The sequence below is a fragment of the Quercus lobata genome, chromosome 5, assembly GCF_001633185.2.
Source record: "Quercus lobata isolate SW786 chromosome 5, ValleyOak3.0 Primary Assembly, whole genome shotgun sequence".
NCBI lineage: Eukaryota > Viridiplantae > Streptophyta > Magnoliopsida > Fagales > Fagaceae > Quercus > Quercus lobata.
This window is the reverse complement of record NC_044908.1, coordinates 20,877,391-20,894,336: the sequence shown is the minus strand read 5'-3', so window position 1 is coordinate 20,894,336 and position 16,946 is coordinate 20,877,391. Positions and strand designations below refer to the sequence as shown.

General features: G+C 32.6%; 2 protein-coding genes across 2 annotated transcripts; both read right to left on the bottom strand.

The window, feature by feature from the left end:
* Nucleotides 1-615: 615 nt before the first annotated feature.
* On the bottom strand, nucleotides 616-7,051 carry LOC115989058 (cytochrome c oxidase assembly protein COX19-like). Its single transcript, XM_031112718.1, has 4 exons — nucleotides 6,842-7,051; nucleotides 4,969-5,057; nucleotides 4,681-4,778; nucleotides 616-1,211 (listed from the first exon to the last, which is right to left on the bottom strand). The coding sequence occupies exons 1-4, from the start codon at nucleotides 7,047-7,049 to the stop codon at nucleotides 1,106-1,108; spliced, it is 501 nt and encodes a 166-aa protein (XP_030968578.1). The 5' UTR covers nucleotides 7,050-7,051; the 3' UTR covers nucleotides 616-1,105.
* Nucleotides 7,052-9,259: 2,208 nt separating this feature from the next.
* On the bottom strand, nucleotides 9,260-13,603 carry LOC115988345. The gene is made up of 9 exons (XM_031111877.1): nucleotides 13,312-13,603; nucleotides 12,490-12,566; nucleotides 11,539-11,767; nucleotides 11,254-11,408; nucleotides 11,069-11,114; nucleotides 10,893-10,984; nucleotides 10,655-10,751; nucleotides 10,054-10,110; nucleotides 9,260-9,839 (listed from the first exon to the last, which is right to left on the bottom strand). Exons 1-9 carry the CDS (start codon nucleotides 13,459-13,461, stop codon nucleotides 9,771-9,773), a joined length of 972 nt encoding a protein of 323 aa, XP_030967737.1. The 5' UTR covers nucleotides 13,462-13,603; the 3' UTR covers nucleotides 9,260-9,770.
* Between the last annotated feature and the right edge of the window lie 3,343 nt (nucleotides 13,604-16,946).

The window sequence follows — 16,946 nt, the reverse complement described above, 5'->3', positions numbered from 1 at the left end:
CTCTTCAATAAAATAAATTATTTTACACCATCCAAGTGCTAAGTAATACACAATTTTTTCTAAAAATAAATAAATACCTATACCAAACACTTAATTTTGTGTTTTCAGTTTTAAAAGAATGTTACAAAAATATGCTACCAAACACTTTTTTTCTAGTATTATGAGTACTCAAAAAATGTATTTTAGTACACTCTTTAAATTACAATTTTTATATTGTTTTGAAAATCAAAACTACAAAACTCTTACCAAACAGGATTTGTATCCATCTTTAAATGAAAAAGTTTCATTCATTCGCCAACAAGCAAACTAATAAAAGTAAATTACACTTTCAGAAAATAAAACATTCAAATCAAGCGGAGAATTTACTTGACAAGAAGATATGCACGTCTCTCTTTCGTGCTCAACAAAAGCTTCTTTGTCCCATGGTTCCCCTTCTAAACACTGTAATATTTGGGTTATGGATCTAAATTTTTAAATAGACAATCAAAACAAAATGACCCCAAATTTTATTGGTGCAATTTGCAATTCAATAATAACAGATGTTAAAAATTAGCTAAATTATTTTTAGATGTTTCCTTGATTAAATTCAATCACATGATTTTTTTAACTAATGAGCAAAACCAATGTTACATTCTTCCAAAGATAATAAATTCAATATGTAATCCGTTGGTCAATGCAACCACATAGTTAAATTTAATTAGGAAACTTAAGATACAACACCTAAAGAACATTATTTAAATTTTGCCCAAAAAAAAAAAGTTTGGAGGAATGTAAATTCTTTTCTTCTTTTTGTTTTTGTTTTTGTTTTTGTTTTTCCTCCTGTGAAAGCCATCTAAGAGTACCAACTCTAACTCTTGCTTCCACCTCTTTCATGTCCAATTACCTATTTAACATCTTTACTCAACCTTCACTGACTTCAATAACAGAAGCAAAATTCCCTCCCCACCCATCCTCCCTCTCAATTTTGATTGTTTTACATGTATTTCCAATTTTCCCGGCAATAGTATATACCATTCATATGGAAAAGGCATTCACAGAGAATCTTATCTGAAGAGAAAAAAGCTCTTCCAACTTCGCATAACACAGTCTTACTCTCAATTTATTTTCAGCTTTGTTTATCAATTCTCTCATTAACTTTCTGTCCAGAAGCTTCCATGTTGCTTTCCTTCCCAAATCCTAGTTCTGACATGTCTTGCTTTGCCATCAAGTTCCTGCAATATGCCAATGAAAGAGCATGTAACAACTCTTACATAGAAAGAGATCTGACAAAGTCCATACTCAACATCCATGATGGCATGACATGAGTGGAAAAAAAAAAGATATATAATACTTACCTAATTTCCACTACGGCGCTATCCATCAGATTCTTTTATAACTTTTTCTTCATCATTTACTTTTTTGGTTGGTAAGTTACACATACAACCAATGGGTCTTGAACCCATGATCTCATCCCCCACTTGCTTATAAGGGGAGGAGTCATTTTTTTTTTTTAACCTGCAACCTTTTACCATGTACTCAGGAATCACCAAATGGGGCCCCATTGATTAGACACAAATTTGGAGAGGTCAGTTTTCTGGTTTTTCAACTAAAACCGATTTATTTGGTCAAGTCAACTTGTAGGTTTCATGTGAGACTCTACTACATCATGCATGGGTGTAACTATTGAACTTATGTGCCATGTAGATAATAACCTCAAGCAAAAAACATAATCCCAACAGTTTAATTCTATTGAAGCTAATGCAGTGGAAGTGGAACAACTTGAATGACTATTTGAGGAAGAAGAGACATAACAAGCTTTGCATGGTATGAAAGGTGATAAAGCTCTAGGGCCCAATGAATTCTTGATAGCTTTATTCCAATGATGCTGGAGTGTGGTGAAAGAAGACACCACAAAGTTCTTTCTATACTTCCATGACAATGGTTCATTTGAGAGATTCTTAAATGCTACTTCTATTGCACTCATCCTGAAGAAACTAGGGGCTGTAAATGCTAAGAATTTTAATCCTATTAGCCTTGTAGGAAGTGTCATAGAACCCTAGCCAAGGATCTCTCAAACATATTGAAACATGTGATGGGAAAATTACTATATAATACTCAGAATGCCTTCATTCACGGGAGACAAATATTAGTCTGTTCTAATTGCAAATGGGTGTTATGACAGTAGGTTGAGGAAAGGGAGCCAGGAGTGGTAAACTAGACTTGGAAAAAAAACCTATGACAACTTGAATTGGAAATTTCTTCTGTACATGCTGCAAAGATGCGGTTTTGGTGAGAAATAGAGGAAGTGCATTATTTTCTGCATATCCATGATTTGTTTCTCAGTAATGGAAAAATGGTACTGCTAGTGGCTTTTTTGAGAGTAACAGGGGTTTGTGTCAAGGAGTCCGTTTATCTCCATTCCTGTTCGTTTTGTCATGGAGGCCTTAGCAAGTTATCTTATTTATAAAAAGAAAAACAAGGCAGTGGAAGGAGGAATCTTTCTGGTATTTTTTTTTTTTTTTGTTGAGAATATTGTGTGTACTGATACACTGAAGATCTCTCACTATTTGCACATGGTACACTATTTGTGAAGCAGACCCTACTCAGCTCCATCTCTTGAGATGTATTCTTCTATGCTTTGAAGCAGTATTAAGATTGAAAATCAATTTGAGCAAGTCAGAGATAGTTCCTGGAGGAGGTGTTCTGAATTTGGAGTTGTCTTGTATTCTTGGTTGCAACGTAGCTCACCTTCCCTTGAAATGCTTGGGGTTATTTCTAGGTGCTCAGTTAAAGTCCAAAATTATCTGGGATGGCATTTTAGAGAGAATGAAGCAAAGGCTGGTGAGTTGGAATAAAATTCATTTATCGAAGGGAGGACAGCTCACACTAATATAGAGTAAGCTTTCTAGTCTTCCCACTTACTTTATGTCTTTGTTCCCATTACCGATTGGAGTGGCAAATAGAATGGAGAAAATGCAAAGATAATTTCTATAGGAAGGTTTGGTAGAGGAATGTAAATTCCATTTACTTAATGGGAATACTCTTTGCACTCCTGTTCAACTTGGAGGTTTGTGGGTTAGGAATTAATGGTTTTTAATAAAAACACTTTTTAATCAAGCCCTTGTAGTCAAATGGTTATGGTGCTATGTGGAGGACACACATTCTTTATGAAGGAAGTAATAGAAAAAAAAGTAGGAGTCTGTATGGTGTGAGCCTTTGGAAGTACACCCGGAATGGGTGGAATAAGTGATTTGTTCGTTATGAGGTAGGGAATGGTAAAAGAATTTGGTTTTGGCATGGCCTTTGGTGTGGTAATAATACTTTCAGGCTGGTTTGGTATTTCTCCAAGAGTCATAGTTTTTGCGTCAATAATTATTACAACGCTTTGAGGAAAGGAGGTGATACAAGAGTCATGGTTTTTGTGTTAATAATTTTAACAAGGCTTTTGAGGAAAAGGGGTGACAGCAGCTTCCCATGGAGATATAATTGGTGTGACAGAGCTCCACCATGTAGCCTTCTTTTCTTTGACAGCTGTGAATGGATGAATTCTCACTTTCTCAGTACAAACGAACTGAGGAAATGGGTCATTATTATTTCTGATTGGTGAATCTAATGGGGCATCAAATTACCATTTTTTCTTCATTGTGAGATGACCCCAAAATTTGCGACTAAGGCTTTGTTGATGTTGTTTTAAGCCTGCTAGAGACTTATGGTTGTTCAGCGTAAGTTGGTCAGCCAAAGTATGTGATGGAATTTTTAACTTGTTGGAAATAACATTAAATCTGGAATATGGTTTTTGAGCTCTCGGTAGTACGTTTGAAGTACTTGTTTTTACAGACTCTATGCACGTGGGACCAGGCTGCCAGTCCTCTTATTCCAACTGATATATATTTTTTTTTCTGGGTTTGCCTTTGTATACTTCCGGTGTATTAGGTTGTGATGCTTTTTGTGCTTTTCTAATATATTTCATTCAGTTATAAAAAAGAATCCCTAACAGACGCTGGAACTGTAATTGGCTACTGGAAGCTGAAGTATGTAAAATCACTAGTCCACTCAGGAGTCAGAACTACTTTCTAGAAAATAAGCACAAACACAGCAACATATTAACTATAACAATACTGCAGCACACAATTTTCATTATTCTTTTCAAAATAAGAATTAATTTTTAACTTTTACACATTGCCAATGAGAAGCTCCTTAAAGGCAGTATCTAAGTGAGTAGTCTGTTAGTCTGTTAACAGCTTTGATAATCCTTACAAAGATGCCAAATGAATTGTAAGCAATTGGTAAGAAGGTAATAGAGTGTTTTTGATTGATTGAACCAAGACATGCAATTCACAATATTACCCTAATGCAGCTAATGCTAGGCTAAGTAGCAACAGCTGAGGCTTGGGAGGGGAAATCTTTGCCTTCAATAACCTATGAACCATAAACCATTTATGCTCTATATACATTAAGAAATCTTGAACCACATTTCATTTCTGTATTAACCTTAGTAAAGAAAAATTAAAGCGAGAGTGTATATTCTAATACAGCACTATATGATCTTTCATTAAATTGTATTAAAAATTTGGAACCTCCATATTTCTACCTTTGGAAGAGATGTACTGATTTTCAGAAGGCTTGCAAACTATAATAAAACTGGACTGCCATTTGGACAAAAACAAGTATGATCTATAATAAAGAAAATTAAAAACTCACTTTTCCATACGACATTGCAGATACTTCTTTGACAAGTGCCTACATTTTTCAGAAGTATGGCCAGAAGATTTTAGACAGCTGAGGTATTCTTTCTTTTCCTGAAATAAAAGCCCATCTATAAAATAAGAAAATTATTCAAATTAAAATTAAAACCAAGAGAGAGAAGCTCAGAATTATGAAGCTCAGAATTATCACATGGACATTCTCCAACATGTAAAACTTATAAGAGCTTAATTCTTCAACACAAAAACGGATCAAGAGTCAGTTTGGTAATGGAAACTACCCTACCAGGTCACATAAATGCATGTGGTCCAAAGGGAAGATTCCTTTTTCTGGAGGTACTGGTCTCAGTCCCCTATTGCCGCCAAATGCTCCACCTGCAAAAAAAACCTCAAACTTTTAAAGAAAAATTAAAAGAACACACATCCTACAGCAGTTATTGGGAGGCTTTTCACAGGTTAGGCCTCACCTAGAGTCAGTAATTGCTAGAAATAAAAATCCTTTGTACTTCAATCCAGAATGTAATAGTATATTACATTGAAATCAATTATAATCTTCTAATTTTAACCAAACTATCTATCATATTCAAAAGAAAGAAGTTGAGTAATGCATAATGAAAATAAATGTACTTCAGTAGACACACAGTATCTACTTTATCAGTTATCAGTTAGGATGGAAGAAGTTTAACTGCTTTAATAATAGTTATTTTAAGTTTGGAAATCCCCATCAGATCAAACTTGTCATCAATAGAGCATTCTCACTGCCATGATAACCATGCCGGTAAGAAGTCAAGTTTGATATTAACCATATCCCAGCTACAAATAATCACTGACGAAAGATGCAGCAAGGCTATAATCACAATGATACTCAATGTGTTTATGACTGTTTAGAATTATTTATCTGCTTTTTTATTTTCACACACACACACACACACACACACACACACACATATGTATAATGTGATTTATTTTCATATTTTGGCAAACTGATGTAACCAACACAGCATTATGTGTTTTTTGAACACATAAGCAAAATAGTTTTGCATAACAGCCAATCAGTAATTGTTTTTATGAAGAGTCAAGAGATGTGCAAGAAGTGCTACAAATTGGATAAATTCAAAACCTTCTCTAGGAACTCAATCAAGAATGAATAACAAACAAGGAAAAGATGGATTCTCATAGCATTCATCTCAAGGACTTCAAATGCTCCCATAAGTTAACATTCAAAGAAATTGAAACTTCTTTTGTCCAGATTGGTAACAAAGGTGCATGTTTTCTAACACTATGAAACTTTATTCTCTGAAACACAAAAAGAATTAGAGACAAATATGAAGATAAGAAAGAGTAATTTTCCATTCCGATAAATTAATGGTTAGAGCACCTTTCCAGGTCCACTAATTACTAGAACAAACCTACCATAATGAAACCAAAAAGCTCATATAAGTAGGAAATGCAATGGCCAAAATCTCCTGCAACCATCCAACCATGAAGAGTAGCAGAACCGCCCACAATAATCATAGCAAAAACCTCAATCTTATCCTCCATCACATTATTATTATTAATTTGATAAGTAATGAGTTTCTATTAAAAATCAAATATACATCGTCTTCACGATGGTGAACAAAATGTCAAAAATAAAGTATAAAATCTTAAAAGGAAAACCCAAGAGAAACTTGAAATTCTAAAATAGAAGAACAATGAGTGAAACCCAAAAATACTCTTTTCCAGCCATGAAAGCCAAAAAAAAAAATGTCCAATCCAAATGAGGATCAACACCACAAACTCTAGGCAAACACTGGCTCACAAAGGCACATAATAAATCATAATATATCCAAAAGTTTCATTCTTTTTCGCAACAAAATCCCACAATACCAGCCAATATAAGCAATATCTCAGAGAACCCAATTTTCCTTTCCCCTCCAAATCCCAATAGAAACACACAAATCATTGAAATTTTTCATTTTTTTTTCCACTCTACTGAACTTATCATGAGTGTTTAGAATATACTATAATGAGCTCTTAAATTTCCTTTTTCTTTAATCTGAGAATTAAGAAACAAAGGTTGTAGACTGTAAAGTTGAATATTTCATGTTCTTTTCTTTTTCCTTAACCTTCATTCTGCTAAGCAACCAAAGTGCAATACAGAGAGAGAGAGAGATTACCTGCACTCATTTGTAAAAGCTTTTTGCTTTTACAATTATAATTGTTGCTGGGTCGGGTCGCGGTTTTTGGGTTGCTGGCCTGAATACGTGATGGCGACAGTGGCTCTGCGGGGGAGGACCTGGGGTGCTCTCTCTCTCTCTCAAATCTCTTTCCTTTTGTTTTGTTTTTTGTTAAATTACATAAACTTCCAATTTCAAACGAGAACATTTCAAAATTAATTAATTTCGCCCTTAAAAACAACTTAATTTATAAATACTATTAGGTCAGTTAGTCATTCTCTTCTTTATCTTGGGGGCTAAATTAGCTTTAAGAATTAAATTTGTCAGTTTTGAAATGTTTTAGGTTTAGTGTGCGTTTAAATATTATTTATTTTGCTAAAAATTGAAAATAATAAAAAATTATTATTTATGCTTGAAAGTACTGTTTATATGCCTGATTGCATTATTCATGTGATTGCATTGTTCATGTTCATGAACAATGCAATAGATGCTGGTTAAAAAAAAAAAGTTGAAAACGCCATACGCGTAAAACGTGAATGCAGATGCACAAGGCAAACGCACCCTTAGTTGACATTAGTCAAACCTCAAGATAAATTAAAAGAATTTACCCTTGATTTTTTTTTTTTGGCATGTTATATTGTTATACTTATTTCAAAGTTAGATGTAGGGTTTTTTCTTCCGAAAAAAAAAAATTATATATATATATGGTGGGTTTTTATTTTATTTTATTTGTTGACATTGTTGTTCAATTTCACACGTTCTGGTATTTTCGAGTTTGATGTTTATTATTCAAATCCTCCTCCCTAACTATTAAATTATTTTTTCAAAAAAAAAATCAACTATAAAAATCATTGAAGAATTTACTTAAGTACTATTTTCAATAAATTAACAATTTTCTATTCACAATTACCAATAATTAAAGTGAGACGAATAAGTAAGAAACAAAAAGAAAATAGCGATTTATGAATAAATTAGAAAATATTATAAGTGAACGTACGATAGCACAATGGTAATGGGATTATTTGTTGTGCTTGCATTGCGCAATGTATTTTGAAATATTATGAAAAAATTATCTTATGATCCATGTTTAATACATAGTATAACACATTGCTTAAGTGAATTTACAAATATTTAATAATTTTCACTAACTTAAGTACACTTAAAAAAAATTCTTCATTGGTGGGTTCCAATTAGCTCAACTGGTAAAGTCTTTAATAATTGTATAAGAGATTCGGGGGTTCAATCCCCGCCTACACCAAAATTGATTGATGTCTTAGTCTGATAATAAAGAGCTATTATCAGAAGCGGACGCTATAGGTTGAAACTCTCTCTAAAAAAAAAAAAAAAAAAAAAAAAAAAAAAAATTCTTCATTGCATATTATAAAATTTTTCTTTGTTGAATGATATATTCCAAAATAAATTGTTTATTGTAAAAATTAGTACGCCATCTATAAATAATTAATACTTGAAAATAGTGTATTTAGTTATTTACCTTGTTAATATATTTTTTTAATTGAATAACATAAGTCTAAGTTACCACAACGTTGGCTTCAAATTTAGGCTACCCACAATTTTAGTTTCATTAAAAGGAATTAAGAAATGTAATTTATTAGGATTAAATAATTAAAAATATGTTTCTCAAAAAAAAAAAAAAAATGAATATATTATCTTAGTAAATATATATATATTTTTGATAGAAAGACTAAAGCTTTATTTATGAAGATAAAGAAACAAATACATGACGGACAAGAGCTTATTCTAAGAAACAATGACATTTTTCAATCCAAGCATAGAAATCAGCCAAGCCAAGAACTTGTTTTGCCAATAAATGAGTAGGCATATTGTCTTCCCGTTTGACATGAGAGAAATACACTTTTCTAAACTCATTATATTCAACTATCATCCCATATATCAGACTAGAAACAGTTGATGGAGCATTTGAAACTTGCTTTAGAGCTTGTACAATAATCAATGAGTCCCCTTCTAAGTTCTAAAACCAAGTCTCTAATTCCCACCTCCTTAGCAAAGATAATCCCAACTTCAAATGCCTTCACTTTAGCTTCAATAATTCCCAATGCCTTCGCTTTAGCTTCAATAATTCCCTTCATGGTATCAAATAATAACACCTGCACCTACAGCCTTTTGAGCCGTAAATCTTGCAGCATCAACACTAACTTCATAAGAAGGATAATTAGGTGGAGACCAAGTTACTCCCAGACAAGTTGATGGATTTGATGAAGTTCTGTTTGCAGACCAATATTCATCTAGGTAGTTCTTACACCAATCAACCAACCTCAGACCTGCCTTTCTCGGTTTCCCATGAATGACATTACTTCTTTCTATAACAAGGGAGTGTTTGGTACTGTTGTTTAAATAATAGTTTTCAGTATTCAAACAACATTACACGTATTTCCATATATTTTTTCATTCACACATATTTCCACAAAACAACAACATTACTAGAAATCTCTTACCAAACGGGCCCTAAGTATTTCAAACAATTGTATCATTCAAATACCTAGTTTGTACAATTGCTCAAAATTACATCTCAAAGAGAGCTGCAAACAAATGGTAAAGTAGCCAACAACATCAAGGACAAAGAATATACAATTAAGATTGATGGACAATATTTAGATACATATGTAACAGTTGGATCTAACCTAGTGAATGAACTAAAACTTCGCCAACTGTAGCCCTTGTTTTTGGATTTTGGTAAAAAGGAAAAGTGTGTATAGCTTGAAAAAAGAATCTGCCACTGGACATGTCACAACTTCAACTTCAACGAACAGCCATCGGCTGGTATGCTGCTATGATCTATGCTATAAATCATTCTGTTCATCATATCTTGCATGGAATTGAATCTGAATCTGTTGGAAAAGTTGCAACTCCAGCTGAGTTTGGGGAAGAAATGCCAGGCATTCTTGGCCTATTATGCATGGGGGTGTTGAATTATCACTAGAACCGCATCTTGAGAGCTATCGTGAGAACGAGGAGTTGGCTATGTGAGCACAAGAAAGGTTTTCAGTACACATGCCAGAGTTTTTAAATGCTTATTATACATATATGCCAGCCAAAAATGAAACTTTTAAAATGGAAGTATAGATATGAAAATTTAAACCATTTATGCAAGAAGTTAGCATTTGAAAAGAATAAGATTCCTCTGTTGGAAATAAGGTTCTAGAATGACATATGTCTGGATATACAACACTTACCACACCAATGTGCCACGGATGACTCCTAAAATCTCTGAATGTTGCTGCATCCATTTCCTGCAGAACATGACTCAGCATTCGTAGAAAATATAAAGCTATTTCTAAAAGGAACATAGTTGCTCCATTTATTGGTGGGCCCTGATTTATTGACTCTACCCTCTCTTAGTGCCGAGTGGGTATGGTATTTGGAGAATTGGGACATGGTCCTAGCATCTAAAAGCATAAAAATAAGCTATTGTTTTTCTCCATAGCTTTGAAGCCACAAATTTAAACTCTTGAATGAAGAGCTTAAATGAAAAAAGGGTGGTATTCTTATTACTTTTGTTATCTTCAAATGAGAGTACCAAATAGCGAGCATTCAGCAGAGTCTTTTATATTTTATTTTATTTTGGGATGGATTATGACCAATGTTAATACTTGAAATCCTAATATTTGTTTTACACAGAATGAAGTGGCATGCATCAATTGGCTTCAAAGATTGTATTAACTGATTTATGGTGTGTGATTGCTATAAAATGATCTTAATGGGGAAACCACTTGCCTCCAACTCTATGAAGGGAACCTAAGCTTCTTACAGTATTTAAATCCGAAATTGACTTACAATACTATAGATGGGAGGCACCACAGTGTCCCCTTTAGACTTCAAATTTGGCATAACAGAGAATCCTGGTGTCAAGTCCTGTGATCTGAAAGTCCACCTGTAAGAAATAAGTAACAGTTACAACATTGACATGGCTGGAGGACAAACAATGTGGTAGGATCTCTGACTTCAGAAATCACCAAGAATTGGCATGTTTCTAGAGAGGCCATATTTGCAGAATCAAGCAATTCATACATACCCAATATACAGAAAGATGCAGAATTGTGCCCATTCACGAACTAGCAAGCGAAGCCAGTAAGTTTCTGATGAGTTATCCATGTTAATGTATATCTGAAGAATAAAATGCTTCTCAAGGAATGTTCCCAAATATTCATAATGGTATATAAATTGGAAAGAAAATCAATATATTCATACCACAGTTTCTGCCAAAGCTACTATCTGCATTGTAGCCTGAAATTTCCTGTATAACACAAAAGAAAATAGCACACAAAGTTCAAAATATTATTCTCATTGAAGCCGGCAATTTACAACCTTGGAACATAAAACAGTTACAAACTTTCTTTCTTTCTTTATTCTTTAATTTCTTATTCAATACTTACTTGAACATCATGTACTTTGTATACACCGCATCATGCATTGTATGAACATCCTCATCCTCTATGAAGCTCAACTGCTCCCGTAATACCGACAGATTTTGAGATATATGGTGGAAAATCACATAGAATGATATAAAATAATTGAGCAGCAGAAGCACCTGAGCCACAGTGAGTTACAACAGAATTAGTATCTTGGCCAGAAAAATTATATACTGGCTTAAAATTTGCATTAGTTAGAAGATTATGACAATTTAAGAACACAATGGATTAAGCAGCTAAGAAACTCACAGAGAAGTAAGGTACAGAAGCTCTGTAACCAACAAGAGTCAAGTAAAAGACACACCCAAGTCCAGCTGTAGTGCGACGCTCAGTTACAGAAAGGCGCTCACACATGATGCAGTAACCATGAGAAATGAGCAAAAAGGACACGAAACAAGCTGTCTGAAAGAGCACTCCAGTTACGTAGACCCCAAATGACATCCACAGTGAACATACCTGAAGATTGAAGCACGAATACCTGCAAGAACGGTGCTTGAAATGTTAGGATAATTTGAAGTGATTAAACCATACAAACATCAAATACACATTACCTTGCCCCAGATGCTAATAACAGTTCGTGTTATCATTTTGCAGACTAAAATGAGCTATAGAGGCTACCTAAACTATGTGCCTCATAAGTTACAACATTAAGTTACATAACCACCTTAAGAAATTGTCACATCATCTTCCACATAGCAGCCACAGACAACAATTTCATTTATTTTATCAATGATTTGATTTTACAACACCTCCCTCTCCTTTTGCATGTATTGTGAAAAGAACTGAATGCACAGTCATGCAAAACTAGTTAGAATAGGCTTTAGAGAAGGTTTTGCTCTCACGAATTAGGTCCTGAAAGTTTAGGTTCTTTATACCCCCCCTCCCCTTTATCATGCTAAAAAAGAACAAACAAAATCATAAAAATTATGAAAGGTAGTTCAATCACATATTTTCTCATGTATGTGATGCTACATAAGCTCCATTTCAGATATCTTAGAAGCTACCTCCTAATTATTGAAATATCTTCTTTGACATAATGTAGCTTCTAGTAGCCATCTAGCACCATTAATGAGGTGGAAATTAATGATACACAGATGCAATAAACTGGAAGGCCAAAAATTAAACGTATCTTTATTTTATTTTTTATTCTCTCAATAAATTTAAGCTAAAATTCACAATTTGACAGCAACAAGAACTTACCAAAAGAGGAAAGATAAGGCAAGTTGTAATGCTTTAATCAATGGAACAGACGCCAGTGTCCACTGCAAATTATTCGTCTGCTCTAGTATAACAATATAAAAAAAAAAAAAAAAATTACATAAAAAATCCAATAAAAGCATACATTTCCTAGAGATTAAAAGTAAAATGAGACAAACGAGAAATCATGAACTTTACTAATTTGTTGCTCAATTTGGTTGAAAAGGTATAAAGTAAATTTCTTTGAAACTTAGAATTCATTGACTGGCGCCAAGGAAAACAGAATTCCACACTGAACATAGCATGACTTAGTTATTTAGGATCATTAGGGAGAACTTTTCATTAATAGAAACAAAAGATAAAAGAGGCATGAAAGTAGAGGATAAAATGTAATTTTTATTCATAGCACATAGTTTTCCCAAAAGGCAAACAGAGAACAATATTGTGGTGTTATCTCCCCAACAAATATATAGATAAAAAAGACTCCTAAAAACAAGGGGAAAAAAAAAAAAATCAAGCTAAGGAGTATTGTATTCAAGCTTGCACAGGCCCCAAATCCTGCAAAAAGAAAATAGTAATTCTCTACGTCTTCCTATCATTTCTCTCAGCATCCAAACAGAGCATAAAGGCAATAGAAACCAATAGAAAATGAAAAAAAAGAAAAAGAAAAAGAAAAAAACCCATGAACTGAAAAGCTTAAAAACCAAAACTTGTAACGAAATGAAACATACCCATCAAACTAAAACGCTCAAATTCCATATGCAATCATACTATTTGAATAAAACTAGGAAAATTTTTTTCAAAAAAATGAAGAAGAAAAAGGACCTGAAAGTGGCGGTTTTTGTAGGTATTGATGGTCCAAGAACAAGCGGAGAAGACCCAGATGGAGAAGAAGGCAAGGTACACAGAAGGCAGTGGCCGATACGAATCGTTGAGTCCGATACGATACGACACGGTACTTGCTGGTACTTCCATTTTGAATGAAACAGAGCAAGCAAGAAAAGCCTTTTTTAAGGTACTTTAAAAGTTTCAAAACAGAGTTTTTTTTGGAAAGATAAGCAGCTTTTTTATTCTGCTTTTCAGTTTCAAGTTATGTTTCTTTCTCGTTTCATGTATGGCTTTGCTTCTGTTTTGGGTTTTATTCTGTGTGCTTAATTTATATACATAGGATTTACACGTGTTCCTTTGCCATGTACTTTTAGTTTTTATTTTTTATTTTTTTCATTGAATTAATTAAGATGTAGGGTATTTTTTTTTTGATAATTAATTAAGAAGTGACATATACTAAATACCACTACATAGGATTAAATTATGATTAAAAGTTCGTTCGTCAAAAAAATTATGATTAAATTCATGAATTCTTTAAAATCTGAGTTCTGTTGTTCATGTTGTGTTACAAATGTGCCCTGTAAGAGTTACTTTATTTTAGTTTTTACTTTATTTTGGGAATACATTATTGCATAAAGTACATTTGGTGAACTTGTGATCTTCTCAATTCTGATAGAGTCATCCCTTTAGAAGACATTAATTTAATTTGTGAAAGTCTACTTTTTTTTTTTTTTTCTTCTTTTGTTAGAGTGCCTTTGAAATGTAATAGAGCTGCTCCAGCTTTTGTTAGTATTGCCAAAGAGAAAGGAGAAATCTATTCTTAGTTTGAAAAATGCCCATATTTTCTCTTTCCAATTGTACACTGCGATATTAAACTAATAAAGTCTATTATTGATTCCCTAAAAAAAAGTTAAAATGTCTAAGTATTTCAAAAAAACTTTAAGTGTGGAATAAGGGACTCATGAATAAATCTTATCTACATGAGAGAAAGTTTAGTTTTATAATCAAAACATTACCAACATATTTATATAGGTAAAATAACAATGGATGACTTGGTAATACTCATATGTTTCATCCGTTTGTTAAGAGCCCTGAAACTCAATTATATGGTCTATTCTTAGAACCAAACTTCAAATTCCCCCATTCGTGTATTTCTTAAGTTTTCCCTTAACCTAAAATGAAAAACATATGGAATGATGAATGACAATGATCTGTGTAGTTTCATGGACAAAGGATTGTGTCTGCGTTGACGATATTTAAGATTTAAAAAAAAAAAAAAAACTCTAGTATAGTGAGAAGTTTTAGAACCATTTTAAGTTCAGAGAGAAAAAGTAATCAATAATCATCATTAGAAAGAGCTTTTTTTTTCTTTTTTTTTTTTTTCCAATCTGTACCAGGAAAGCAAAGAGGGTTAGGGTAGTAAATTAAATCATATTTCTCCAAGTCAATTTAGTTTTTTATTTGATCAAAATGAGGTTAGTGGTTATCAAAAAAATAAACAAAAACAATGTTAGTGGCGCAAGTGCATGAACAAAACCACACCCTCATGCACTCCTTTTTTCCAGGCCAAATTTTGGAGGATCCACTCAACCATCAAAAGATTATTTTCATAAAAAATTATCATTTTTTTTTCCTTGGACAGTTAGACCTGTTCTAATATGCATACGTTTTAAATAAATAAATAAAAATCCAAAGGTAGCATTCTTTGCATGGGCTTGGAAATTATTTATTTTTTCATACGAATGTAATTATTCTTTTCAACAAGGACGTGAAGAGCACTTCAACTCTGCCAATAATTAGGTGTGCAGAATAGTAGAGCATGATATAAACAATTATGATTATTTTTTCCCCTTTTCAACAACAAGTGGAGGGAGAACGAATTCTAATCCAATTTCTCCTCCATATATAAGAGAATTGATTGGATAATAATGCTGTTAAGTCATAAGTCTCTTTTTGATGATGTTCATGTATCATGCCATTAAAACCACAAACTTTGCATAAAAAATATAAATAATCACAAACTTTCATGAAAGGATTGTTTCTAACTTTCTTTTTCATTTATATTGGCCAATCATTATTTGGTAACATAATTGTGACAGTTAATGAAATGCAAGCCAATATTTAAATTTCTAAATTGATATATTTGCATTTTTGGAGGGATTTTTTTGAAAGTAGATAGTGAGAGAGGGAAGATAGGATTTGAACCACAGACATGAGGCACTAGAAAGAACACTATTACCACTGAATTATCACAAACATAGGCAATTATGTTGTTAGTAAGGCTCTATATTTGTCAATGTTGAAAGATATTCTTAAAATAAATAATCTAAAATTAAATTATATTACTCTAGAGTTCCTAAAGTAATTTCATCTTGAGTTCTTAAAATCTTATCCATTTATTTTGAAATGATTGGAATGAATTTTGCTATATAATAAATAATTTACATAAATACCAAAATAATGTTAGTCAACATTTAAAAAAAAAAATGTTGATGATGTGGTAAAATATAATCTATTCATTCAAAATTAATAGGTAAAATTTTAAGAATTTTATGGTGTAATTATGACCTTAATCCAAAAAAATATTGTCATTAGGGAAACATTTTATTGCAATTATTGTAACATTGTGGCAATGTGATGAAAACAAGAGTAATGTTATAGATAACAATTTTAACAACAATTTTCATAACAGCTAAGTTGATAGGTTTTTATTACTTTTCACTTGAGCCAACCACCAACATCACTTTATTATCTATCATTAACAAATAATCACTTCAACAGTTGTGAAATTAATGTGAGAAAGAGAATTATTTTTAAAACAAACAACTGCATTGAATAAAGCACTATGAAAGGTGTTAATTTTATGAAAAATAGATGAGAGAAGCAATAAACAAATGTTTCCAATAATTAATAATTAAATGTCATCATATAAGTGGCATTACTGGGTAATAAGCTTCATTTTCATTTCTTATTGCCTTTTGAGTGATTTGCAGGGCACAAAAGGTCCAACCCTATTATATTAAATGACATAAAAAAAAATTAAAAAAAAAAAAAAAAAACCCTTTGTTTGGAATGTACTAGTCACCAAATCAACCTAGGGAAGCAGGTTCCTTACACGAGTGCAGGACCAGACCAACCACTGTACAAAGTATTAGGCAACTGCCATTGACCTTTCTTGAAGGCAAAGAGCTCAATAAAATCAGGCAGCTGGGTTTTAGATATAATAGTTGTAGCTAGTCATCCATAGAAATGTAACATTAGGTGAACAAACTCACTACCATAACTAGTTTCATTCAATCCTACTCCATTCAGGGAACAAATTTTCTCACTTTTATTAATTAAGATGGAGTCATCATTCAAAAGCTTTTAAAACAAAACGTCATCAATCACAGTCATGTGAAAGCAATTACCAATTTCAAGAAACTTATTTGGGCCAAAATTTGGCTGAAAAAATAGCATGCTTAGTTTGTTTCTTTCCTCCAAGTTTGGCACTATAAAAGTATAAGTTCTTCAAAGTTTGCTGATGGGAAGGACTTTACTTGTTTCAACTTTCAAGTTTGTCCTACACAAAACAAATCTAACCCCTCAATGATAATGATATATTTGTAGCTTTTGACATAATTTTCTTTTTT

Coding starts and splice junctions, on each gene's coding strand:
- LOC115989058 (XM_031112718.1), bottom strand. CDS start 7,049: ATGTTCTCGTTTGAAATTGGAAGTTTATGTAATTTAACAAAAAACAAA. Junction 5,058..6,841: donor GCTTTTACAAATGAGTGCAG/GTAATCTCTCTC, acceptor TTTTTTTTGCAG/GTGGAGCATTTGGCGGCAAT. Junction 1,212..4,680: donor CTGCAATGTCGTATGGAAAA/GTGAGTTTTTAA, acceptor GGCATATTGCAG/GAACTTGATGGCAAAGCAAG.
- LOC115988345 (XM_031111877.1), bottom strand. CDS start 13,461: ATGGAAGTACCAGCAAGTACCGTGTCGTATCGTATCGGACTCAACGAT. Junction 11,768..12,489: donor GCCTTATCTTTCCTCTTTTG/GTAAGTTCTTGT, acceptor CCGTTCTTGCAG/GTATTCGTGCTTCAATCTTC. Junction 10,111..10,654: donor TGCCTCCCATCTATAGTATT/GTAAGTCAATTT, acceptor CATGTTCTGCAG/GAAATGGATGCAGCAACATT.